Genomic DNA, 27,712 nt, shown 5'->3' on the forward strand with positions numbered 1-27,712 from the left:
CGTTTACAACTCCCTGTAACGCCGAATTAGAGCGCAGCTCTTGAGGAGGAGGAGGGAAGGGTACTGAGGGGAGGCTATACACCTCCACCTCCTACCTTTTCCTCCCCCTCCCCTCATTCTTCAATCTCCTCCGCGGGGGTCACCTGACCTCGGGGTGGGGGGGGTGGGGGGGGGGGCACGTGACCTCGGGGGGTCACGGACCTCGGGGGAGGGGGGTGACGTGGTCACGTGATCTCGGGGGGGATCACGTGACCCCTTCTCCCCGAGGTCAACGAAGGTACCCGAGGTCCTCCCGAAGGAACCTGAGGTCCTCCCGAAGTCCTCCCGAAAAAACCCGAGGTCCTTCCGAGGTCCTCCCGGAGGAACCCGAGGTCCTTCCGAGGTCCTCCCGAAGGAACCCGAGGTCCTTCCGAGGTCCTCCCGAGGTCCTCCCTATGGAAACCCGAAGTCCTCCCGAGGTCCTCTCGAAGGAACCTGAGGTTCTCCCGAGGTGCTCCCGAAAGAACCCGAGGTTCTCTCGAGGTCATCCCGAAGGAACTTGAGGTTTTCCCGAGGTCCTCCCGAAGGAACCCGAGGTCCTCCCGAGGTCCTCCCGAAGGTACCCGAAGTCCTCCCGAGGTTCTCCTGAAGGAACCCGAGGTTCTCCCGAGGTCCTCCCGAAGAAACCCGAGGTCCTCCCGAAGGAAACCGAGGTTCTCCCGAGGTCCTACCGAAGGAACCCGAGGTTCTCCCGAGGTCCTTTTGAAGGAACCCGAGGTCTTTCGGGAGGACCTCGGGTTCCTTCGGGAAAATTTACCCATAATGCACCGCACGGTTACGCCGACGGCGACGGCGACGCCGCTCAAGCCGGCAACGGGCGCCTAAGAGCTGCGCTCTAAAAGTATTAGCTACTTTTAGAGCGCAGCTCTTAGGCGCCCGTTGCCGGCTTGAGCGGCGTCGCCGTACGGTTACGCCGACGGCGACGGCGACGCCGCTCAAGCCGGCAACGGGCGCCTAAGAGCTGCGCTCTAAAAGTATTAGCTACTTTTAGAGCGCAGCTCTTAGGCGCCCGTTGCCGCAGCTCTTAGGCGCCCGTTGCCGGCTTGAGCGGCGTCGCCGTCGCCGTCGGCGTAACCGCGCGGTGCATTATGGGTACATAGAAAAAATCGTACGAGTGCAGGCGAGCTGGTGAATATTAACCATGTTGAATTAACCTGAGACTGGGGTAGAGAAGAAGCATCAAAACGTAGAAGGGACAGAACATAGACCGGACGACGTCTCAAGTCTATGTTCTGTCCCTTTTACGTTTTGATGCTCTCTCTCTACCCCAGTCTTAGGTTAATTCAACATAGCTAAGTACGTTACTCGTTACTTGCAAAATAAAGGAAAGCGTTAGCGACCTACGTTGCCTCAGAATAAAAGGTACGCGTTACCATTCCCGATAAAAAGTAACGCACGTTACTCTTGCTTTACTTTCTTTATAACTTAACGGTAACAGCGGTTTCTTTTTTTTATTGGTTCAGGAATGATAGAACATGAAGGACACCATTATGGTGACACGTAGCATCAGCACGTAGCATCGTCTGCGTCTAGACTTAAAGGTGTCATGAAACGAATTTTGGGTTGGGATGAATGATTTTAAATTGGGACTTTACTAATCGCATATCGTTTCGTTGGCCAAAAGAAAGAGGCAAGAAAGTCAAAAGCAGCTTTTCGGTACGAACATTTGGAAATATAGCGGACTATTTTGTACCTTCTTGCCTTCGAAAGCTCTCCGCCTTTTCACTATGATACATCCGCGGTTCCAAAAGCGCGTCACCGGCGCCAAACTGACGTCAGCAGAGCCCAGCTCACGCATTGGACACGAGAACTGCGTCACTCGGACGTATGCGCTCGTCAACAATCAATCCGTCGACGAATATTTGGATTCGCGTTCGTGGCCAATGAGTGCCCTGACGGAATTTATTGTCACTGGGAAGGACAAGTTCTATGGTGTGCATAAAAAGCATGGTGGAAGCTAGGAGTCATCGCACCGGTGCCGAAGGAATGTCACGACCACGTGATTTCACAATTCGCATTTGAGTTGAGGATTAAAGCTAAGGAGGAAGAAGTAGCAAAATCGTTTCATGACCCCTTTAAGCTAAAACCAAGTATAGAAACACGAAAAAAAAATCAAGTGTACTTTTTTTCAAGTCTTCGAAAGGAGAGTAACGTGACTACGTTACCCGTTACTCGAAATAAGTAACGTAAATACGTTCAACGTTACTGTTTCGAGAATGTAACGAGTACGTTACTACGTTACCGAAAAATTACCGCGTTACAGGTAACGCGGTTACCGCCAACGCCGGTAAGAAAGCATCGATACAGGCCGAATTAGTCGACGAAGTCGGTAAAACAGCCTTCGCTAAAGTGGTTCCAAACGTGTTTTTGTCGCTTCTCCGCACCGCATAGGCAGCACCCTCGCGCACCATTTTTACACCCTTACGCTACTTTAAAAGAAAAATGGGGTATTACGCGAAATAGGGCTGCTGAAATTAGACTCGCATCAAAGTTCAAGAATCAAAAGAAATAAAAACACTTATAGACAAGGACAGACGGCATAGTGCTTGTCCCTAAGTGTTAGTATATATTTGATTCTTGTATCTTCACCAACCCGCTTTGTCTTCTTTTTTGTTTTTGTTTTCGTTTTTTGTTTTCCTTTTGCATCAAAGATGTCAGAGCACTCTTCTCACATTCTTAGTTGTTTACGGTGACACGAAAAACCAAATGTTTGACACCTTTGATCCTTGAGCAAAAAAAATGACTTGGCAGGAAATATTGACTTGCTCACTTCGTGATTTTATTATCATATAGATTTTCTGAAGTATACCTGCAAGTATACTCACTTTCTCACGAAATGAAAAGTTTTGTCGAGGCTGCTACAGTGAGCGCGTTGTTTTTTTACCTATGGTGTCTCATTCTCCCGACAGCGCGCGCGAATGAGACACTACATCAAGTCACACGCTTGTGTGAACGACTTCGACAGCGCTGTTATAAAACGGAGCAGCAGAGAGCAATATTAGTGTAGTGACTCAAACTAACTTTGAACCGTTACGAGCACCAAACGTCAGTGAGGCTATTGGTGTGAATGCGGTACATAAACAAGACGACAAAGGATCCTTTTTCCGTGCCTGGTTCCAAACATGCAGCCACTTGACTGTATCAGAAATCAGCACCTCCACGGGGCGGAAATAAATTTCTACCACTGCTTGTTCGGCACGCTCAACGATCATGGGTTAGCTTATCATCGCTCTTGTACCTCCTTATCGGGACGCTCGACTCAGGAAAATACGCCGTCGAGGTCCGGTAATATAAAGGATCCTACAGACGACTCGTTGAGAGGACAAGTTATGAAAGGACGCCACTTTTTAGAACGCAGCTCTTAGGCACCCGTTTCCGGCTTGAGCGGCGTCGCCGTCGGCGTAACCGCGCGGTGCATTATGAATGAATTTCCCCGCTAAATTTAGCGAAAAATTTCCCCGCTAAATCTAGCGGAAAAATTTCTCTGGGGGTCACGTGACCTGGGGGTCACGCGACCCTCAAGGTCACGTGACCCCCCCCCCCCCCCCTAGAGCACGTGACCCTCAGTACCTTTCCCTCCTCCTCCTCAAGAGCTGCGGTCTAATTCGGCGACACAGGGAGTTGTAAACGGCTTTCATTTTTTTCCATAGTCTAATGGAAATAAGGGCTTGATCACAGCACTCCCCATTTCTAATACACTGTATTAGAAATACACTGCGTGCCCTACAATGTAAGTAAACAGAGTAAAAACCAATAAGTTACTTAGAATGTTATTTTTCGTGTCGTTTAATAGCTTGAATGCTTCCGACTCCTATATATGAACCGTAGGGCCTTACGAGTAACTACCCAGCCGTCGAATATTTTCAAATAAACGACCTTGCGTTAATTAAACTTGTTTCAAATTATCGAGGCAATTATCGGCACATGCCTTTGTAGTCGACACTAACTTCTCGCTGATAAAGGCCTGTTCACAGGTACGCAACAGCGCTACCTCATCGGTGAAAATTTCGCTGACCTTGCTGATGCACCGCAAAATTCGCGCTACATTATTGATGAGCGCTAGGTTACGTTGAAGTCAGCGTTACATCAGCGCTGTTCCTATTATAGTGTTGATTTGGTGTTGCGGTGCGGTGTATTGTTTGAAACGCCCTTTAGGGTATTTTAAATAAACAATCTCGGCAAATACACTTACCTCACTAAAGAAAACAAAAAAAAAAAGAATAGGTATTTTTAATTCAAATTGTAACTGCGATTTCTACTACGCGAGATTATATTGCAACGAGAGATGTCAACAATGCTTCTACACGGCGAGAGAAAAAAAAATTACAACCCCAGACTCGTGTCGACTCTCGCCCGGTTCCGAATTCGAGGAGGTTTCAGACATTAACGAAAACTTGCTTTACTTTTCCACAAGTACTCGCACCATGTCCTCACCCCCAGCAGCGCGTGCTCGGTCCACAGAGCGTCCTCGCTCCATAATTATAACTCTCTCAAAACCTTCGACAAACATCCGGGCCTTTGTGTGGCACGGGGAAGCGACCGCAGCGAGCAAGCCCGCCATCGAAGGGTTGGGCGACCGACCGCTGTCGGTGGCCACGCGGGCAGGCACTATGCAGATCGACGACATGTCCCCACATAAGTTCAAGTCCAGATAGAAGAAGAAGAAGAGAGAAGAATAAAACGAGTAGAGCAAGCAAAGTTTCCTCCCGGCCGAGTCCTCCGACCGACCCTGCCGAAGAATGGTTCGCGTGCGTCTGGACGGGCGAGTTTCCCACGATTCCGGCCAAAAGCAGACGACTCCCCGCCGGGGTATAGCCAAGACGACACACGACGGTTCAAAAGAGAAAACACTTCGCATGGCGGTGGCGGCTGAAAACAGCCGCTGAAAATACCGGCCAGAAGCGTTTGAAGCGCACGAAAAAAACACACCGACATCATGTGAAATGTACTTGGCGAAAAACTCATAAAAATATGTTGTAAAAAAGACAAAAATTATGGGGATAAGTACATCATATATACTTCGTTTCACATTAAGACCGGCCGCAGACAAGCAATGCTACCCGCTGGAGCGAATCAAGTAGCACCAAAAGTGCATCGTCATTCCGCGTTCGCAATTACCGCCTAAACCAATCATGCACCAGTTACGGCGGCGTGATCCGGCGCTTTTTCTGTTTTTTTTATATATGTGCGTGATTGGTGGGGGAGACTGTGCTGCGTAAAAGAGGCGGCGCGCGTTCTTAAAGAATATAATTAACTGAGTTTTTTGTGTGTTTTTTTTAGCTAGTGTGTTTGTAATCATCGTGAAATTTTGATCGCTTGATCGGACGATTCGAGACAACTACGGGTTTGTTAATGCCCTCGATGCTACTTGTTGGAAGTGTTTTCCAGAAAGATAATTATGCACAGCATTTGTACATCTTTGCCACAAAATGAAAATCTCGATAAGTATTTGACGATAATGCAATTCATCCAAAGGTGCAAGCGAGCTCTACAAGAATAACGATAAGAGTCCCTGGAGAAGGGGAATAATCGCGACAAAGGACGAACACAAATCTCCAAACACAGCTAGGGGTGAATAATGCTCGATTGAGAATATCCGCCCGGTCCTGGTGTCGAACCAGAGACCTCTTCATTTCCAATGCCATAGATCACCTGGCTATGTTTGGAGATGTGTGTTTGCCCTTTGTCTCCCTTGTTCTACTTCTGCTGGCATTATTATCGTTATTCGCTTTGCAATCAAGATGATTTTTGTCAATCCGTACCTCTCCAATCATCGAGCATTACCAGACGGTATTTAATTTTTCATGAGCTGGGTTTAATTTAGAATTGGGTCGGTCGCTACTGCAAGATATAGTGAGTTCTTTTAACATGCTGACAGCTTCGCCACTTCGGCTTAGATTAGAGTGTCGTTCTGTTATTAATTTTACCCTGTTAGAACCGGTATAGCCTGGAGACGTATATATGCGTCATCCATTGTAGAGGGAAGGTGAATTCACTGCTGGGATAGGTTCGAACTTCTAGAAGCTTCGGCGTCTACAAGCTATTTTCTCACGAAAGGTTAAAATGAGGTTTGAAGAAGTCGGCGGTACAAGCTCCAAAACACTTCAGCTATAAAACGAGGATGTCGAAACGAGCAAAACAAGATCCAAACACGTCTATTGGCAACGTGTTCGATCGAAAGAGTCGCTGTGGTCGGCCTTCCACGATTGGCCGAATGCTAAGTATGACGTCGGCAAAGGATTTATCATAGACAGAAATAAGGGTAATGTTAGAACTTCAATTTGGACGGTGTTGGCAGTGTTAGATTCAGAACGCAATGATTTCAAGCTTCCACCATGGTGATTGCAAACACAATCGAACTTGTTGTTCGCAAGGTGATGACGTCACGAGAGGTAACCGTACGAGGGTGCAACCGAAAATCATCTCGCCGCTTATGCGCCGTTCACGCTTAAGCTGAGACGGTAACCAATGCCACAAGCACGAGAGCTCAATATCGCTGCTTTGATACGTTCTACCACAGAACAAGCACTCGCGCTAGAAATGCACGTCTCAAAGACAGGAGCGCGGGCTAGCTCGCGCTTGTAGCTTTGGCTGCAGTCTACACAAACCCTAACAGGAAGGCGCGAAAAATAAGCAATGGGAAGAAATGCATCTTAAATGTATCCATCATCTCCAAGTAAGATTTCTGCATTCCACCATCCATCACTAGCCCGAGAAACGTTGAGGATCGTGTTCATTAGATGCTAAAGGCCCGTTCACACTCTTGCGACCGAGTAAGACCGAGAGACCAGACTGGTTTTTAAGCCTCTTGCGATCTCTTAGGACCAGCTCCGCTGCATCCCATCCGGTCCTAAGAAGTCGCAAAAGGCTTAAGAACCGGTCTGGTCTCTCTCTGTCTTACTCGGTCGCAAGAGTGTGAACGGCGCTTAACACTCCGATTCAAAACTCTTGCCCTAAACGCATCAAAGGGCTTCCATCCACCATCACCAGCAGGAGGACACTACCAGACAACTTCGGCAGCAGGCTTTTCAAACCAAACGTGCATCCTCGCTTTAGATACAAAAAAAAAAAAAGAAACACGCAAGCAACAAAGATAAAAAGAGCAAAATTTCTGAGCTTATAGTATATAGAGTGTGTCTCGATAATCGCCATCCTTTTATTCCGTGACCAGTATATAGCCTCCTTCATGCACACACTCTTGTCCGGTTATTTTATTGGAACGAAATCGCTTTGTGATTATACCGTCCCATTGTGCCACAAGACTGCTTCCGAGAAGAAAAAAAATTAAAAAAAAAAAAAGAAAGACGAAACCCGGGGCCTGTGCTGCTCCACACGTCCGAGAAGGGAGGGAGGGAAGATGGACCCGAGTTCGACTATTGTTTGGGGCACAAACCCTGCGTCTCCTTCCGTTTCGACCTCCCCCACTCCTTATTGTTCAGCGACGTGATTTTAGTGGGCGGATAAAGGTTCTGGAAGGACCTTTAATCCTGCTGACTTTCGGTTTTTCTTATAATTCCTTCTTTTTGTATTCCTCACTTTCTTTCAGTTGGAGTCTCGCTCGCTAGTAGCGGAGAGTGAAGTTCGCTTATCTGGAAGCCAGGAGGAAGTCCCGCTCCACGGCTGAGTTCTTCCGGACTTGCGACAGACAGGGGTGAGCACGGCCCGCTGCTATTGAAGCTCGAAATCTTTGGGAGGGGGCTAGACGGCCGGGACTTCGCCCTGCGACGCCTGACAGCTTTGGTGAGCGATGACCGCGCATTCATCAAAGTCCGCGAGCCAAGGCGGGGTCGGAACGCGCCCTGACGAAACGCCGTGCCAATAGGGGGAAAGACACTGGCGTGTTTTCCTTGCTCTGTGCCAGTGTGCGTGTGTATGTACGTGGGTCGTGGTGTTTAGTGCTGCCCAAACGGAGGCTCGCTTGTCCATCGCGAGTTTTGGCACGGGACGTTTCTTCTTTTGGCACGGCCCGACGCAGTCGTGCGTATCGTGTGTGTTCCTTCTCCTTGTTGACGTGTAGAATTTCTTGGCGAGTTACGTTGTCGATCACTGTTGTGTGATGTTTGTTGTATTTTTTTTTTTTTTCTTTTGCTGCTGAGGAATTAGCGTGCGACTTGCCAAGTTTTCGCCGTCACCGAAACTTTGGGGAAGCATGATGCTACGTTCTGGTTCATTCGTAGCTTGCGTTTTTCGTGTGTGTTTTGGTATTTCGGGGTAGAGGCTTCGTGTTCGTACTGGTCGGTGGAAAAAAAGGAGTGATCAGTACGCCATAAAGCCTTTGCGGCCAGTTGTTCTGCGAACTGTCTGATGTCACAACTTTTTCGTGCAGCGACACCAACGCGCGGGCCTGTGGCGCAACGGATAACGCGTCTGACTACGGATCAGAAGATTCCAGGTTCGAATCCTGGCAGGCTCGGAGTCTTTTTAGTCCCTCTTCTACAGAGGTTGTGATCACGTTTTCTTTTTATATTGTTGTGATAACTGTTCAATATGCTTTGGGGTCTGAATCCTATGTTACTGTATGCACGCGTGGTGACTATGGTAAGAACATCATTTCTAGTTCTAACATTATATGCCGATAATGAAGTTAAATGCGAAGGGGCAAGCGAGCTGGACCAGAATTACGAAGATGGTCCGTTCTCGTATGATGGCTGCTGGCGTTGATATGAATTCATCGTGCACGCTTATCAAATGTTTTTCTAGATTGTTGACAAGCCCACTGTGCATTCCTCTTCATATGGCCTGAATCACTGCTGGGGAGCAATAATCTTCAATTAATCTAGGTTTTATTGTTAATTCCGATCTCAGTTGGTTTTGTCGGTACCTTTCGCTTCTTTTTTCAATAAATGAGATTTGTGTTTCGGAGATGTTGGCACTCTCTTTGCAGTACCGTTTGTCCCGTTTTTCGGTTTGAGTTTTCGTAAGAGACATCAATTGTACTTCTCAACATGTTTTTTTAGAGGTCCCACAAGCTTCTTTATAAATTATAACCTTGTTTTATTTCAGACGCTTTCAGACTATATAAAAACCAAAAGAATGAGCGCCCTTGGCGCCCTGGTTTTTGGTCTCAGCCGCCCCGGGTGTAACCTTCAGTAAGTACAAATAAAAAAATCCCGTATCTGCCCGGATGTTAACTACCCTTCGGCAATTACTAAATTGTTGAATTTACTAACAGGTTGCTGTGATTTCCTCATTTTTGTGGTAAAGATGCCTAATTCAGTGCAATGTCTACTTTATTCCAGCGTCCAATACGACGGTAGAGAAAGAGAGATAGGTGTATTTCCTTTCATATGCGTGAAGATAACCAATGACAGCCCAAACCAAACCCGATGCCTCGAGAGGCATCGGCTTTGGTTTGGGCTGTCAGTGGGTATCTTCACGCATATGAAAGATATAATAAGAGGACGGAGCTTTCGCAAACAGATAAACCTAAGCAACAACAAAAAAATGCCAAAAAAAAATGAAGCTTTAAGAAAAACACAAATGTAACAAGCTACAGTTTTGGTTTTAACATTAATCTCAAATTTGGCAGAACGGGCTTTAGGCAGAACACCGTAAGTTTCAAACGTTGGACAGCGATACAACGAGCTGTGAACGAGAACCCTCCCTCCCCCTTTTCCGACCTCCCATTCCTAACGTATTCTCCCCTTCTCCTCGGCAGCATTTAAAAAGGCACTGGCAGCGAGGTCCTTGAAGCCAGTACCGTTACATCATTAAGGAGCCTTTGTCATCTTCCCGCGTGGCTTTCGTTGCTGGAACCGCTTGGCACCAATCGCGCGGCGATACATAGTACACGCTCTTCCCAAAGAAAGCGCGCTCTTCAAAGGGCGGAGAAAGTTTCTCGAGCGCCCAAGTCGGGAACTACTCGTTTGTTGCTGAAGCGTCCCACCGTGCACATGCTTGCGCTACAGCAGAGCTCCCCTCTCTTCTCTGCTATCGCTGACGCTATCTGACGAACGCGGCTTGACGTAGATGGATGCCGGCCGGGCCTCGAGGTCCCCTTTTGTGCCCGCCGTGTGGCCCGATTTTTCCGGCCCATAAAGCTCCCACAACGGATCCTTAATAAGGCATTCTCGGCTTCTAAGTGAGTGACTCTTCGTTTTCGTGATTTCCTTTTTTTTGTATCTCGTTCGACCTCCGGGCTAGGCGGGGCAAAGAGATTGAGAGCGTATACGTGCTCAGACAGTTCCTGACGGGGCGTCGTTCAGTTCCCATGTTTCGAAAGAATCGCTCTCACGATACAGTGGAGGTCGCGGAAAAGTTGAGATGGAGTTTTTTTGTTGCGATGATAGCTTAACCTGATAATCGAGTTAAAGTTGGTTGATATCCAGGGTTCCGAGGGATGCAACAAGCGAATGGCATTTCGGTAAACTTTTGTTTGGGACTGATGCTTTGTTAGTTTCGTGATTGTGGTCCATCACATTTAATCACTTTTTTCGAGAATATTTCCTATAGTATGTTATCCTATCGACGACCAGCAGATATATTCATGAACATTTTCCAATCACCTGGTGTATTGGCATTCAAAACGTGAGTACCCTATTAAAGGGGCGATGCAACGATTTTTGTATTTTGCGCAAATACCGCTTAGAACGGATCCCTGACGTTAATGACCTGTGAAATACCTGTTCGTTTGACACCACACGCAATCGAAGTCACAGAAAAAAAAAAAGAAAAACGAGCAGAGTTCGCCCCCTCAACTCGCAGCCAGAACGAGCGGCCACGTGATCTGGAGCCGATTATAGACGCTTTGCAGCAGCTGTGCATGGGCGCCGCCATAACCGACCTTCAGTTCTTGTTTCCTATTATTACATTTACTTCACTTCATCGTTACCATAGCGGGGCAGGTTATTGCCATTTTAGTTTCTGAAGTGTCCTTGTCCGCAGCATTGGCCTTTCTGGAGGCTTGTCAACGTCCGCTTTAGTGGCTCGGCAACTGGGAAAGACAAGAGAAGGGCAGCAATGGCGGCTGTAATTTGGCGCGTGTGTAAAGCGTCTATATGCCGCCAATGTTGATCATAGCCATGCGCAGGGGTTGGCAAGGCAATGGACACGCGCTGAGTTCCAGACATCCTTATGGTTCGGCTGTTGTCGTCGTTGCAGCGATTGGACACAGGACACTACCCGAATGCGTCTCGAGCTATCGATTATCACGAGCCCAAATCGAGTGTCCACGCCATGCTCGGGTCCAATCTATGAGCCGCAATACAAATATCGTCACTGGGCGGTACTGCTACCGCCCAGCTAGGTCATCAGGTTTTGTGAAGGAGAGATTGAATGAAAACACTCTGTTTTGTCCTCGAAATTACAGCGCAACAAAGGAGTTTTTTGGTCAGTGGCGTTGCGTGCAAAAATTATTGAGTCCCACTAGTGCCGGTAAGCTCATGTAAAGTGAAAAAAAAAACAAAAAAACATTCCAATTGAATATCGTTGCACCGCCCCTTTAAAGTATGAATATAATTGATAGCTGCTACAAAAAAAAAGCAGGCGGTAGGGCACGTAATATATGCACTTAATATTAAAATGCAAGCAGTGATAAAAGGAAGGAATATTTCCTAAACAAATGATGTAGGGGCGACGCTAGAATAACTTTTACGTCGCAGAACAAAAGAAGAAATTGTGCTCTCATAACTTACCTGTCTTACTGACCGGCCTCAAATCACAGCTCTTTAGAACTTAGGGGCCTGTAGCATATACGCCCACCGCTTCCTACGTCGTAACAAGCGCCAGCATTTCGGAACCTCGTGAAGCGCTTTTAACTGTCCCTCTTAAACCTATCGAGCACTAACAAGCTGCCATACGTTCCTAAAAGATGCGAGACACCGCTAAAGGTTGCCCTTCTATAAAAACACTCGCGCAGCAGATTTATGCGCATTGTGGTGGTGACCAGGTACGCCGAGTAGCCGAAGGACCTTGCAGAGCCTACCCCTCTTTCCCCGAAGTAAGCAACCACGTGCTGGCAGGTCGAGAGAAAAAAAGAAAAAAAACATATCTCACATACCCCCCCTTCCCCCCCCCCCCCCCCCCCCCCACACACACACACACACACTTTTTTTTTTCTTCTGTTTCCTTTTTTTCTTCTTGGTTATGGGCGTTTCTGTTGCTTTGTTTTGTTTTTTTCCCCTAGAGGGTTGCCAGGTTGGAACGGAACGTCACTGACATAAAACTGTCCCCATGATCTTTCAGCATGTAGCGAGCGATGTTGGTCGCTGCTTCTGCTCGACCCAACGTACTTTTTTTACGGCGTGGCGCTCGAATGCGGTTCAGAGTATTTCGGCTGACGGGGCGTGATACTTTGTCACGCGGGCGGTTCCGGCGTTGCGCCTGCCCTGGAAGCCGAGATCGACCCAGCAGAGCTATACGACAGGGCCAGAAGCGCATCCTGTCACGGGCGAGGCGCCGCTCTTCGTAAAAACTGCCGCGACCTTTTCGCCTGCCAGCTGCGACGTTCCAAGGGACGTTATTAACGACACTTTGGTCGCAACGGCTCCATATACGTTGTTTTCTTTCAAACGATGCCGGAGAAAAATAACAAGACGCCGACTTAGGAACTGCCCTGCTACCAGAGGCCGCGCGCAACAACAGGATGACAAATGTTTGCGGTGCCTATTTGCAAGCGAGCTTAATGCGCAGCGTAAAACATCACTGCCCAACTAAGCGTCTCGACAGCGCCATCAAAAAGTCTGGATGTACCTCCCGAGCTTTGTATCTTCCTTTACCAATGTAGGAACAGCATGCGACTCGCAATGACAGGTTGTTCAGCATGATTCGCGGAGTGATAAAAACTACACGAGCTTACATGCGACGAAGAATTGTACGGCACCGTAGTGTAATTAGGGAGCTATTCGTAGGGCCACCATAAATCATCTTTTTCCTGAGGTCGCGTACGAAGAGCTGGTCCGTTTTGAAGAAATTACTTTTGCGCGTGACGGCACCAACATGGTTCAACAGGAAAGGCACTCGTTTCGTTCGTTCCACTTATACGACCGCAGACCCTGCGAGGAGCAGTCTGCGCCATGATCGGATTGTTTCATACTTCCAAGGCGCCGATGACTCGCTCGTGCAATACAAGCCTTTCATGCGTATCTTCCCGTTCATGAGTATATGCATCTCCTCTAATGACAACCTGACGAGATCTTCTGCCCCCTGCGACAAACTTTGGAATAACCTCGTTCACGCTCTAAACGTAGTCATCACTATCTACAGTACGGTCGCCGGGCTTTGGCTGATGTGCATAAAACTAGTCGGTGCCGGATTCATGCTCTTTGTCAGACCGTTCGTGACCCTTTTCACTTTGGCGTTCCTGAGAAAACAACGACCGTAAATTAACACGCTACTGCACTGTCCCCCGCACCATCCTGAGCCATCCAAACGAAGCCGCATTTACACGGAGAGGAGCCCTGGCAATGACCACGTTTTTGTGCCTTTGCTTTGCTTCGAGGTTCATCCTAATCTTTACAAACTTCTCGCTCGAGGACTCGAGAATTATACTTGTGCGTTTTCTGGTTCGCTGTGTTCATGGCGGAATTGGACTCACCGGTATCCTGCACGCAGCTGCTACACTGCATGCCTTGTTGGCTAGGCTGATAATTTCGATGGCTAATTTAGGGATTGAATTCAACTATTTCACACGTTGGATTATCTTCTACAAGTTCGCGTCTGTTCACATAAGGTTTCGAGAATTGAAAAGCTAGAATCACTGTGCGCGATCGCTTCAATATTTACGGATCCAGCACGCTGACGTCTCCCTCATGGTAATCGAAAGCGACAGAGTTGCCTCTCTGCTGACCTTCATTTGGCACGATCTGTTCATGGTGGGAATATGTGGCGTGATAACCGAGCTCTTGCAATTAGATAGTACAACAGGACACGTGAAGATGACGCGTTTCTTCTATGACTGTGTTCTCATGATTATTTTTTTATGCTTTTTCCTTTTTTTGTTTCTGGACGTGTGCCAGGCCAGTGGAATGTCTCACAACGCGCTGGACGAAGTGACCGCAGCGGCAGACCCCGGACCAAGTCGCTTTCTTAGAGCAGGCGTTTCTGTTCGATTTCCAGATTGCCGCAAAGGCCGCGATCCTCAAAGCTGCAAAGTTTTATAATCTGAACATGGAGGCAGTAATGATGACCTGCACCATTCTCGTTTCGTACTTCAAAAACAGTAGTCCCACAAGGCGTGTTACCGCACCTCCGAACTGACAGATAAACTCATGGGACACGGTTCTTCTGCACACGAAATAACGCGATAGCTTTACTGTCTTCGTTCACGCGAAACTCATAAGTTGACACAGATAAAAGATGCAACCACCACCCAAGAAGACCGACGTAAACCCAAAGAAGCCTGACACGCTCAGTATACATGTTCACGCTGACCCTAATGTCCACATCGTTACCAGACGCGTACCACTTAGTAGCAGAAGCACAGCTTCGAAGCCAGGTGAAGAGTGGCACCAGCCACGCACACCAGCAATGTCCGCGTCGGTCGAAGGCTCGATGGCGCCGAGTTCCAGCCAGAGGAACCTGCACCGTGCGATTTTCGATCCAGGTACTTTGAGTGGTCTCCATCAGCACCATTCGGGTGTGTCATGCCGTGATGCCCCGAGACGCGTAGAATGGGCCCAGAAGAGTTCTTGAGCTCGACCTTGAACGTCTTCGCCTGCAGCCAGGTCAGCGCCTCGGAGTTCTTCATTCGCTTCAGCTCGCTGCCCACCATGTCCAAGGTACGCGCGTTGTAGTCGTTCAGCCACTCCACCTAAAGTGCACCATTTAAGCGAGGCAGTTAGTTCACAAAACTTCTTCCTTGTTGTGTGTGTGCGTTTTTTTCAAGGGAGTGCCAACCGCAAGCTTTCACCTGATTTATTTCGCAAGCGACGTTATTCAGGGCGCTGAGCACATGCAGTGATCGGTCATAAGCTTATCGCTGCCGCATTATGCACTGGCGAGAGTTGCAAGCTCGCGCCTCCGGGCTGGTTTTTATCGCACGCTGAGCTAAATCTGTTGCAAAATGGAATCTGCAGAAGAGGTTCCTTATCGCAAAAAGCAGAACTCCTCGCACACAAAAGACCGCTTATGTGTCATTGACCTGCTTCTGGCAAGCTACCGCTCAGTGCCGGGTGCTCTAGTTACTGAGGAAGTGAGAACGGCAGGAATTGTCGTTAGAATTCCCAGCCTCTAGCATCCGGTTGTTGCCTTACTTTGTGCTTATGCTGCTTCGCGAGCTCGGGGTACGCAAGTTGCCGAAGCGTTGTCAACGATAAGAAGCTCGTGGCACTCGTGCTGAAGGCGGGACAACAGAAGGTCCTCCCCGAAGTTTTCACTTTGTCAGCGTCTATATAGACCACTGATCAGACAATTCGATAGAGCGCATGCAGTTAATTTGTAAGAACATGTGTGTAGTTATAGAAGCGCATGTTTCGCGGTGTCCCATTCCGTGGTGTCAGGAAAACTATGTGTTTTTGTTGAGTAGGACATTTCGTGGCGCAACTTCTTTTGCAGATATTATGTTGCAACAGACGATACGCGATTCCAAGCGGAAAGTATGATCGCCGCCGTGCTTCTCTTCATTCACGACTTTTTTTTTTTTTCCTCAAGCCTGCCAAAGCTGCACGCGTTTGCACGGATGAAGGCAGCAAGCGATACAAAAACGACGATCTCAGATCTGTCAGTCGCTTTTCCCGTAGAGAACACACCATAACGTTAGGGATGGACTACGTGAAGCGCATGTGTGCCGTACAACTGACGAACTTCGTCCGACACTACGTTCGCTCTGTAGCGGCCACTGTTCTGACGCCGCGCGCTAAGCGAACGCCACCGGCCGAAATTTCGCGACAGCGGGCAGCATATTCGCGCCATGAAGTTGCGTCGTCAGACACACTGTCCCGCGTAAAGTTTATATCAGTTATCGTGTGTTTCTCTCCTCAACTGTACACTCTTAAAGTTCCCTTTTTTTTTTACGTGTGAATTTTACCATTATCTGGGATGTTTTTTTGTTTTTCTCTGGGAGTATAATATGCTTGGCTGAGGCCATATTTTCTCAATTGCTGTGACCAGGGGCTGGAACGTCGTTATAAGATTACTCTTCTTCCAACCCCCCCCCCCCCCCCCCTCCTACCCGGGCACCGCACAAACCTAAACATTTTCTGCTGTTTCGTGTTCTAAAGAATATGCGATCATAATATTGACATCATTTTACGAGGTTTAGAGGGCTTTCACTCAAGTACATTACCAGTTGTAGGCAAGCTCTTTGTTTAAATATTGAAAGTGCCAACGGCATATTGTGTTCAAATGTACAGATAAGACGTTTTCTAAGCACGTAATAAAAAAACTAATTTTTTTTTACGAACATATGTTTATAAAGCGTACCTGAAAAAATGTTTAGAGTAGAACATTCTCCGTGCGCACATCAACCCGAGTTTAAACACTCCACGAAGGACGCGATGAGAACTGGTCATTAATTTATTTGTGTGTACGGGTTCGCTAACAGTGCCCATTCTTTGGCAGGTCAAGCAAGGCCAAACTTCAGAATCGCATAAATCACCAAGATTTAAGCAAGGAATGTTCAAACCTGTGTTCTGCTCAGCAGTTCCCAGCTAATGAGGTTGGCATCAAACGGCACGAACGTGATGGGCTCGAACCGACAGAACCTCTGGGACATGAATCTGTACTGGAGGGCCACGACAACTCGATTAACAGTACGCCGCTAGGTTTCTTAGAGAATTCACTAGCTGATTACTATAGTGGCAGGGTTCTGGAAAGATAGACTTACAGAGGTGTTAAAGGAGCTGACTGCCATGGTTGTCTCCAGTCTTATGCCAAACTTATCTTCTTCGTAGAAACCCGGCTCTGTAAGTTTGATGAAACAATGACGAATAAAGTCTGTCTAGAGTGAGCAGCTACTGTTTTTGTGCGCATGGAGGAGAGTAAATGGCGTGATATATTTTTTTAGGAACAATCTAAAGTTCTACAACGAAGGTTGAGTACTAAAAATACTAAGTCAAACATTTTAGAGAAGTGACTGAGAAGTGACGGTCGGTCTTTGTTTATATATATATATATATATATATATATATATTATAACTAAAGAACCTTTAAAGAACCATTTTTTCCCCTAAATGTTTAGTAAACAATTTTGACACGTATCTTCAAATAAACTTTGCTTCATTATTTATAGGCTTTCCTTTCTGAAATTTCAGATTTTGTTTAATCAGAATTAGGTTCATTGCTCACTGGAAACTTATTTTAGTGTGCATATGGCATACTCAGGCTCCATGTCTATCGCCCTGCTTCGACGCAGTTTATTTTTTGTGGTGGTAGTAATAGCTCCAACGCACTTTCGAGCAAGCACGTGAATTGATCTTGAGGGCTTACCATTCGACAAGACCATACCAGCCAGGAGAGGGTATCCTCTGCTAAGCGGTGATATAAGTGGTGGATCTGAACGGGAAAAAAAAAAAGAAAAACAAAAACTCAGTTGATCCGCCTTTTGATCAACGCGTACACACTTCACAACCCGACTGATAATTATTCGCTGTCGGACCAGGTCCGGATCACGGGCTGCTAGGATGACGTGTGCTTTGACTCCGCTTTCTAGAGAGCTTGGCAACGGCTTTAAGTATCCGTTTCTTAAGCAACTAGTTAGTAGCGCAGCATACAAGATTTAAGGAAATTACCTTGTTTAAGACTAATCTGCATACGCTCAATCTTCAAGAAGCGTCTGCATTGTGCGCAGTGATATAGTGTAGCACCGATAGTAATGATAAGATTGAAACTTAAGCTGGTTGACTCGGTTTGAACGTTAAAAAAAAAAGAAAAAGAAACGAGGGTAAATGTTGCTAAGCAACAAACATTACGGCAAACAGGTCTACGCTTTCTTTTTATTATGGAGACTTGGTTGGTTTGCAAACGGCTCTCTGATTTCAGTCATTGTATTTTATATGAAAGCAGCGGAATAAAGCATTTTCTTACTATTATTCCTAACACTTAATTGTGCGCTTTTACACACTGCTACATTACGCATCGGCGCATGAGCGAACAGAAACGAGGGATCATGAAAGCAAAATTAGTAATTATTACTACTTTTGTGGCTTACGTTCGTGGGCCGACATGTAAGAGCCCAGTCCGTGACTGACGCCGTGAAGAAAGTCTAGTCCTACGCTCCAGAGTGACCGCCGTGCGACAACGTCCAGAGAAATGTCTGTAGACGAAAAAATAAAAAATATATATAAAAGAGGAACCTTGTTTCAAAGGCTCCGCAAAACCAACTCTACTTTCTTTTCTTTCTTTAATTTCGGCATTTTATTTATTATCATAAATGACGTTTTTCTTTGCTAAAAATAATCAGAGAACTAATATTTTTACATGTCAGCCGATACAGTTTACTCCAGGAAGCGGGTAGCTCGGCAGAAAGGAAGTAGAAATTAAGAACAATTACTACTTTTTTGTAGTTGTTTCAAATTCACATCACTGCCCCGGGGAATTACGAGTACGAGTCTAACGTGATAACAAGCAAATTAATTACCTAAAATATTTTTTTAATTATGCGTCATCGCTGGCATATTTCGATAATATATCTGTTTTCAGTCGTTAAAATAGGAGATAGAAGTTCCCATATTTAGAAAAATCGATCCTCGTTCGCGCTAATCTGTGAAGAATTTTGACTGAACAACTGACCGTACCAAAAACTAATTAGGTAGCAAAGCACGCAGAAAGCCTGGCCACGCTGCAGAACCCAGGGATCCTGGGTTCGAGCCCCACCCCTGCCCGTTTCGATCTGGATGAGCATCGTGCCGGCGTGCGGTCGTGTATCACTACTGCGTGGTGCACGTTAAAGACCCTAGGCTAGCGGCTGTACCGCACTGGCTAAATTTCTCATCTACAGCTGAGAGACTCGTCGCCCCTGTGAGGCAGACCAAGTTCTAGGCTGCATAAACACACACAAAACCCAATTTTTTTTTTTTTTTTTAGAATTTGTGTTCTTACAAGTAACGCACGCCTGCAATTCGTTCCTTTCGTCGGTAAGGTATACGACTTTCTTATTGAGGATGCACGTTCAAAGCTGAAAGCAACCGGAATATATGATCCGCTGCATGAATATACTCTACTGCCGACACACTTCATTCCTGATTTGGGAGCAGAGGTTAAACACTGGATGAAGGCTAACTTATAGTTAGAAAGCTTTAAAGCTGTTATGAAAGACATCGCTTTTAGAGCCATACCTTTGGTGCCTTCAGGAAATACCGTGAGAAACAGGTCAATCATCCCGATCAGGACCCTCGTGTAAATCTCCTAAAAGAAGATAATAAAAGAAAAACACGCTTGTAATGCTCGATATATATATTACACGTTCTCGAAGTAAAACGAGCACTCACCTTTTCGTATTTTGACGGAACTCCATAATAAACTGTCCTGGCGATGTCGGTGGTACCGTCCCTGGTGGAAGATAATATGTTTCTCCCACACTCTAATCGTTGGAATCAAAAATAAAATAAAACATAACTAAAAATTGTTTTAACTTTAACAACCCAAACAAAGTAAACCTCCGTACAACATTACATTTTAACAGAACGGATATCTGGGCTAGTTGGCACGTATTCATAATTTAAACAACGCGACTGACAAGGACGAAGAAAGACTGAACGACACGAGCGCTGTGTCGTCCAGTCATTCTTCTTCCCTGTCGGTCGCGATGTTCATATTATGAACATTACATGACAGAACCACCTGCCTGTTCACTCTGGATATACAAGAGATCGAAGGGCACTGTCAGTTTAAACAGAATACTAGAGCGTATCTTGTTGCCAATGGTATTTGGCTTCTCTTAATGTTTTTGGGCCTTTTTGCTGTATCGGAAATGATTACTGCATCGAGTGTTTCTGGTTTTATTTATGTACAGCTGTAGGTTTCTAATTTTGTTTTTGCTTCTCAGATCATATCGTAAGTTAGCGCATACAGTTATTTCTTAATTATATAGATCTTAATTTGTTATGTGCGTTTTTGTTTTCTAAATTCTATTTGATATTCTCGTTGTACATTTATGTATATTTGTTTTTACTGTAGTTTATTTATTTTTTATCACAGAACAATATTGTATAATAATTTCTTTTGCACAAGTATGCCATTTTTCGTGCTTTCCCGTATAGAATTTGATAGCCCCCATGGAAAGTGTTTGCTTGTGTACTCTGGTTCCTTTCTGTGTAATTCATTGTACGTCAAGAGGAGGCTAAGACGTTGTCAAGCTTCACGAGTTTTGCCTCTGCGAACCAAATCCGCAGGAGCAAAAAAAAAAAAAAAAAGAAAGAAAGAAAGGAGAAAAGAAGTAAAACACTTGAGTTGTAGCAAAGAAAGGCGAATAGTGGGGAGTGAATATAAAATACTATTATGTGGTCGGTGACGGGCTAAAATCCCGTTTACACACTTGCAACCGAGTAGGACCGGCTGAGACAAGACCGGTTTTCAAGCCTCTTACGACGGCTTAGAACCTGCTCCGCAGCAGCGCATCCGGTCCTAAGCCGTCGCAAGAGGCTTGAAAACCGGTCTTGTCTCAATCGGTCCCACTCAGTTGCAAGTGTGTGAACGGGCCTTTAAGAATTCAGTGGACGCTGTGCCTCCATCTCGCGCTTGTTGTCTTTCCCCGGGCTTCGTGGCGCGTGCAACGAAGCGTTCCCAAAGGCAGAAAGCTCGAGATGGAGGAGGAGTGCGCTCTCAATCCTTAGCCTGTACCCGATTATGGCTGTCATTTATGCGTGCCTGCTCTCTAACCAAACCGCAGTCGAGAGGCCTTTTTGGTCACTTCTTTTTTATAGTAAGACGTCTTGACAAGTATACGGCGTGACTAGTAATGTAACACAGGTCCTGCTTAACTGCGATTTAAGGGTGCCCGTTTAACTAAGGCAGTCACTGATAACAATACTCAGGCGTAACTGCGGTTAAGGATGCCCGTCGGGCACAACCGCAGTTAAGTCTGACCTCAGGCACACTTAACTGCGGCTAAGGGTGCCCATGTAACTAGGGTATGAGAAGTTTGGAGGCCTAATCGGGCGTTCTGCTCCCCATCTATGGATACTTTTTGGACACATTAAATACATCAAAACCTTCTTCATAAAAAAAAAAAAAGACACGAAATGACTTGTTTTCTTTACGCCGAAAATTTTGTTTTCAAGAAAAAAGAGGCCCGTTCTTTGTCTTCAGGCCTGCACTCATTTTTAGATATTATTTTTGATCTCTTGAGTTACAAACCTCGCCCCACCGGGGCATCCTTTGGAACATATTTGAAGACATTGGAACAAATGTAGAGCTTAACATTCGCACATGCGCCGTTATTTTTACGTTACACGTTTCTTACAGGTACTGAGCCCCGGAGTCGATGAGGATCACGCTGCCGTTGAGCACGACACCGGGGTCCCTGGTCCTGGTGGCGTAGTTGACCATAGATGTGTGAGGCCCAACGGCGGCCACCGTGCTGAAGCTCTCACCTCGGTAGTGGTGCTGCTGACTTCACCATGCATGGAAACCGAGGGACATTTTATTATCGATTTCCCCTTGCCCCATTGACGAGAACTATTCGAATACTCTGAAGATGCCGATCATAAATGATAAACGCTTCTTTCTGAAGCCAGAATACGCGCAAAATATAGCAGAACACGTTAAGACGCTTTCAGGCACTAATGTGTGCGCAGAGTATTACCACTGATAATTTATGATGGGGTGTGACAGAGCCGGTATTCTTGTTATATATGTAGGCATTCTATGAGACAAATAAATCACCTGATGAGGACAAGCAGGAGCCAATTACCAAAACTATATAGGAATGCCATCATAAGCCAGCATGTCTTCTGCGGCCAATGACGTGACAATGAAATTAAAACGGTGCATACCTTTTCTTTCTTTTTTTTGCGACAGACGCCGATTAGCAGTAGGCCTATATTATTTCTTAGCGCTAACTTTTGCTAGTACGGCCTCTAGACGCAGTCATTTTACTGTTGCTGTGTGGACATCACCCGATCCTTAAGCCCTGTTAATAAAGAAGTGCCCGCACTCGCCAGACCGGTGAATGTACTGTGCCCTTTCTGACCTTAAGTCTGGTTTATTGGATGTGCTTGCTTTCAAACGTTTACGTGCAAGCATGTCTGTCATTACCAGAGTATTAAAAGGCCACGGCCTTCTCCCTAAGAAAAAAGAAAGGTCTGTGAGTTGGTTTTCCTGTAAAACACGAGGCAACTAATTATGGCGGACATCAGAATGATCCAAGCGAACATCGAAGCTCATAATACAGGCAGATCTAAAAACTTCGGTGGGCTCAACAAAAATAAGCAAGTGAAACGCCATGATCATTGCCTTTGCGTACATTTCAAAGTTTATATTCCGTGCTTCGTCAGTCGCAGGGATCGTTCTATTGTTCACCCTGAATTGTTGTCTTGCGTTCTGGAAACAAAAAGCGGACATACAGACCTTAATTTTAGAGTGTTCCCGTGGCGACTCCTAAGTAATATAAAAATTAATGATTTGATAAAAACAAAAAAGCTAACAGGAAGGTACTTGAACATATATGATTTGAGTACACTCTCTTCGACCATAAATGCCACACAAGATATAATATAAATTACGATGAACCTGACGCTCCGCGCAATAAACATCAAATAAGCATCAGAGGGTCGACATAAAAGTGCTGAAATAGTTTTACGTGCCGGGTGAACCATAGGAATGTAAGGTAAGTATGGGGCTCGAGCTTCTATCAAAATTAGTTTTTTTTTTTTTTTCGTGTGTGTGTGTGTTTAAATCATTAACGTTGCGTTTCGTAAGAGTCATCTCATGGTGACGTCACAAACGTGAAACATCATTGGACATGCAATACAGGCCCGATAGACGGAGCTCAAATGTAGTTGCTTCTAATCTCAAGCTAAGATTCAGAACGATCGGCACTCAGTGAAAGCTTATGATCTGTAAATGAAAACAAGAAAATAATAATATCGTGCGCTTATTATAGTAACTTCGGGCATCATCACAAGGCAGATAAGAGAACTTCATAAGAGCAGGGATTGTGGACATATTTTCCGCCAGCCAGGTAATAATGTCCGTTACTGCGATATGCTTCACAATAGACACACGCTAAATGCCAAGCTCACAAATGACAGGAGTACGAGCATGCCAATGAAAGGTATCGTGAAGGGTCCGAAGAGCTCTGAACCCTCAAAAGTAGTCGTGCGGTAATGCTTTGCAGCGGAGCACTTGGAAAGCTGAGATGCTACACTGATCACGACATTTAATACATTCACTTAACACTGCATACTCGATTAAGCGCCGTTCACACACTTACAACCGAATAAGACCGAGAGAGAAAGGTACGACGTCTTAGGACCAGCTACGCAGCATCGCATCCGCTCCTAAGACGTCGCAAGAGGCTTAAAACCGGTCTGGTCCCTCTCGGTCTTACTCGGTTTCATATGTGTGAACGGCGCTTTAAAGTATGAGCTCGGCCCGTGCTCTTTTTTCCCGCCTTTATTATTATTATTATTTGTAGCTGTCAGTAATCTACTTTTCTAGTACCACAGATGAAAGCAAAGGAAAAGCATATTTTTAGTGTTCCTTGTACGGTTCATATTCCTTAATCACTGTTTTCTTACTAAACAATGTGAAGCTTTACCTAAGTCATAACAATTAACTTCCTACTATTACTTGGCCTCTTAAGTGAGTGAGTAAGATCTGCTTTATGTATTACGATAGTGTTGCGACAGAGGATATTTACCTTCGCAGGCGGGCCAACTCGTGGATAATCTTTACTTCGGTCCATGGTTTGTTGGCGAGGAAGTCTTTTTCCATGCGAGCTAGAAGGATCACGAAGACTATCGAATCTTTCAGCTGAAACGAAAAAAAGAGGTGACAGTTATGTTATTCGGATGTTAAAACTTGCACCACAACCAAGTCTTTTGCACGAGTGCAAGAACGGGAAGAACGAAAACCTAAAATTTACGTGAGCGTTTTTCAAACCCCGTAGTTCGATGTTGTTCTTCACGGTCATCATCATTTTCACGGGTGCTTCACTGACGACGAGTTTGTCCTGCGAATAAATATGAGGTTATTTTTAGGGCTCCTTATTTCTGAGTGTTGCATGCCTTTCGTTTCGTCTAACTGACGTAATCAATAGACGGAAAGCATCTTACGACGTCGATGTGTCCACAGATAGCATAACTGCAGAACGGCGACACTAACAGTCTGTTCACAGAGTTCCCATTGACATTCATTTCATTATAAACCAGTCGATAGTTCTTCCACTGAAATGTAAACGGCATAAAAAAAATTAAAGGTCGTGCTGGTTCCAACGCAGCGCTGAAGAGAGAAAATAAAAACTCTCAAGCCAAGAATGTTTAACACTCTCTTCGTACCTGCACGCATGCCCAGTTGTTGCATTCCTCCGTGATGAGGTAGTTTCGAACTTCAGAAGTCAATTTCTTACCGTTAACGTAAAGTCTGCAAATACGTTGTTCAGTAGCAGACAATTCGTTAGAATCGTGCCGATCAAAAATTTACGGTACGTAAAAAAAAAAAAAAAAAAAAAAAAAAAAAGTATAATGCAGTGAGTCTTACTTCTGTTCGTCTTGCGATAAGAACACGAAGGCTTCGAACACTGGGGTGTACGGCACGTCATTTCCACGTAGATTGTACAACCCTGCGTAGGCGGACGAGAAGGCAAGAGTCAAGTGGTTTCGCCACCATTTTGCACGCTGTCAGCAGCGTACTCTATAAACCGACGCTGTCGCAACACTCACATGCAATTTCTCCAAGATCCGTTATGAAGATGGCGTCAATGCCCGACTTCTTGAGAAATTCACGCACTTTACGAACCTTGTCCTGCCAACTCTCCCCTGCGAAATTCAATTTTATTTTGGACGGGCCACAATACACGGCTGTTCATTTCTTCACCCTCACTTTTGCCCGTGAGAACCGCAAAAAAATATGTAGACAAATGTAAAAAAAAAAAAAAAACGCAACGTAGAGACGAGTTATTCTGTCGAGAAACGATGCTTAATAATTATTTTAAACAATATAATATAGATAAATAGTAAAAAAGGCAAAAAGCGTGTACAGTATTTGATAAGAAACATTTGAAATAACACGCACTTACAAATAATTCCATGGGAAGCGTGAGCAACAGTAATGTCTCCTGTGTTTTCTGCGTAAGCGTTTGCCACTGACGTTACGCTCATGTTGAAATGTATAGGTATCTTAAAGTTCTTACTCACTCAAGCGAATCATATACAATCGTACTGCCTCAATAAAATTCCACGCGATGCCTCTTCGTCAATTTTTCATTTTTCGCCACCATCAGCCAAACGCTCAAGGTAAGTTCTTGTTTTACATCATTTATTAATAACGTCGTGAGTCCCATAATGAGACTCAAACGGGGGACAATGACGAAACAGCTTGCGAGTTTCTAAGTGTGTTTCTTCAGATGGCAATTTGCTATTTGATCATGAGACGTAATCTTCTATTCAGAATTATTTAAAATCTCGCCGCGCTCAGAGGAAAAAAAAAAAGAAGATTAAAGCTGACCAAAAATACGTCATTTCACAACGGGCGAGACTCTCCCTCGAAAACTACTTTACATATAAAAAAATAGTTCCTTGAGATTGTTCACACACTATTTCACAAAAAGGTACGCACCAGCAAATTCAATGTTATGAACAGTGATGCTGGCGTTACTCTCGGCTGGTCTGCCTTCCGCAGTAGTCCAAATCTCGTCCACCAGATTTCGGGGCTCACCAACCAACTCAATTCCGAAAGGATGCAGGTTTTCCTCCATTTTGCGGTACTGAAAGCGACAATGTGGTGATCTTTTTAAACACCTACCTATTTTTCGCAAAACCCATGATCGAACGTACCTCCTGAAAGGGCACGACTCTAGAGTCGATGGCCACTTTTGAACTGCCGTGGAGATTGCTTTTGAACCACTCCTCAATGACAGGCACGTCCGTTTGGCCGCCGTTCATCAAGACCCAGTTGCAGTCCAGCTGTTCTTCAGCTTGAAGCATGTACCGGCCTTCTACCCATAGGGCCGCAGAATTTTTCAGAACCACGGCAGTTCCTGCGAATAAACCACCATCTATGTGATGCTGGCGACACGGTGCACGGAAGCACGTGACTACTGAAGATGCTCAAATTACGAAAGAAAAAGGGGACTAGTTATTATCACTCACTTACATCTGCAGTCGTAATGTCTCGAGCCCTAACTTACCGGTGTCTCCACTGAATCCGGTAATGTACTGCCTCCTCTTGTAGTGATTCGGAACAAATTCACTCTGCGAGAATTACGAGACATTGAAATCTTCCTCCCGGGTATACCCAAAGCTTGCGTCATCACGCGAGGCAAAGAGTAGTCGCTGTTATTTGAGTTGTATGGCGTGACATGAATACTCGAGGAATTGCACCCAGCTGAGGCTTACCTTGTGAGCATCTTCGGATGGAATTATGTAGCCTTGAAAGTTTTCTTTGCTCAGGAGATGTCTGAGTTGTTTTAACCTGTCACTCGTGTTAACCCGTGACGGTGAGGCTGTATGATTCTGAATAAAAAAATAATAAAAGGGATTATTGTTGTATTTGAATCCATCTGCATTCCGGACACTATGACCAATAAAAGGCTGTCTCGCTGTCAAAGTATACTGAATTTATATTTAAATTTACATGTGACGTTTCATGTTTAAAAAAAAGGAGAGAGTAGTCAAATAAATACTGCTTTCAAATTTCTTTTCTCCTAATTACTTCTTTTTTTTTCAATTAGCCAACATTTGGCTTTTCCAGCGACGTGGTTCCACCTCACTGATTTCGACAGCTCGAGAAAGGTGGGGCGTTTCTCAAACCCGCCAGCTGGGCCACCCTGCTTGATACCCAAGGAATGTGTCGTCATACCGCGCCGAATACGCAGGAAGGACGACTTTCCGCAGGCTTGGAGAACATGTAGAACGGCGACTTGCGCCTGCCGCTGCTGTCGAGGATCGGCGGCGCCAACTCAGCACACGCCGTCCCGGCTGCGAAACAACACCACCCCACGACCCTTAGCCACGCCATGTCGGCTCAACACAAGATGTGGTCCCATGAACGAAATTCCGAGACAGAAACTGCCAATATGCCACGCGAAATGGCGAATCGGACAGCAGCACTAACACACCTCAAAGTGCACACATACATTGCGGTGGAAAAGCGAGGTACTATACGAGTTAATATTATACGCACGCGTGCTGATGTCGAGTCGTGTGTAGGTGTACTATCGAATCATCAAAGACGAGGTAAGAGAATTTTAATATATCTTCAAAATTTCTTTCACAGTTTTAACTTCACAAAAGGTAAATTCTTGCGTATTTTTGTCCCGCTAATTTCAATATCACGAGCGTTTGACCCGAACGTATCGATAGACGTGGGGAAAAACCGAAAACGAAACGGCCGCTGGGTATGACGTCATACCCAGAGGTTTTAAACACGTCATGATTTCCTTCTCGCACCGAACGCGACGGGAAGGAGGGGCTTCAGCGCTATCTTGAAAGCGCTTTTGTGGCTACTTGGCGCATCTATCTGAAGTATATTTTTATATATATATATATATATATATATATGTATATATATATTCGTAATCCTGGAAACCAAATAAAGACAATTTAAGTGTTTTTTTTTTTTTCTAAAATACACAACA

The 27,712-nt window shown here is 45.5% G+C and overlaps 1 protein-coding gene and 1 non-coding gene across 2 annotated transcripts; one reads left to right on the forward strand and one right to left on the reverse strand.

Annotated features, from left to right (window-relative positions):
• The first annotated feature begins 8,379 nt into the window (after positions 1–8,379).
• Positions 8,380–8,452, forward strand: Trnar-acg. Its single transcript has one exon. It is a non-coding gene; the product is annotated as a tRNA-Arg (tRNA).
• A 5,991-nt stretch (positions 8,453–14,443) lies between these two features.
• On the reverse strand, positions 14,444–27,093 carry LOC8035367 (probable Xaa-Pro aminopeptidase P). Its single transcript, XM_029985341.3, has 19 exons — positions 26,935–27,093; positions 26,472–26,588; positions 26,264–26,327; positions 25,911–26,113; positions 25,693–25,840; positions 24,798–24,893; positions 24,616–24,697; positions 24,414–24,498; positions 24,192–24,302; positions 24,002–24,088; positions 23,777–23,889; positions 21,377–21,526; positions 19,404–19,464; positions 19,251–19,320; positions 18,125–18,229; positions 17,404–17,469; positions 16,802–16,878; positions 16,601–16,699; positions 14,444–14,788 (listed from the first exon to the last, which is right to left on the reverse strand). Exons 1-19 carry the CDS (start codon positions 27,091–27,093, stop codon positions 14,444–14,446), a joined length of 2,238 nt encoding a protein of 745 aa, XP_029841201.3.
• Positions 27,094–27,712: the final 619 nt, after the last annotated feature.

This window comes from Ixodes scapularis, unplaced genomic scaffold (genome assembly GCF_016920785.2).
Source record: "Ixodes scapularis isolate PalLabHiFi unplaced genomic scaffold, ASM1692078v2 PGA_scaffold2__306_contigs__length_199485367, whole genome shotgun sequence".
Classification (NCBI taxonomy): Eukaryota; Metazoa; Arthropoda; class Arachnida; order Ixodida; family Ixodidae; genus Ixodes; species Ixodes scapularis.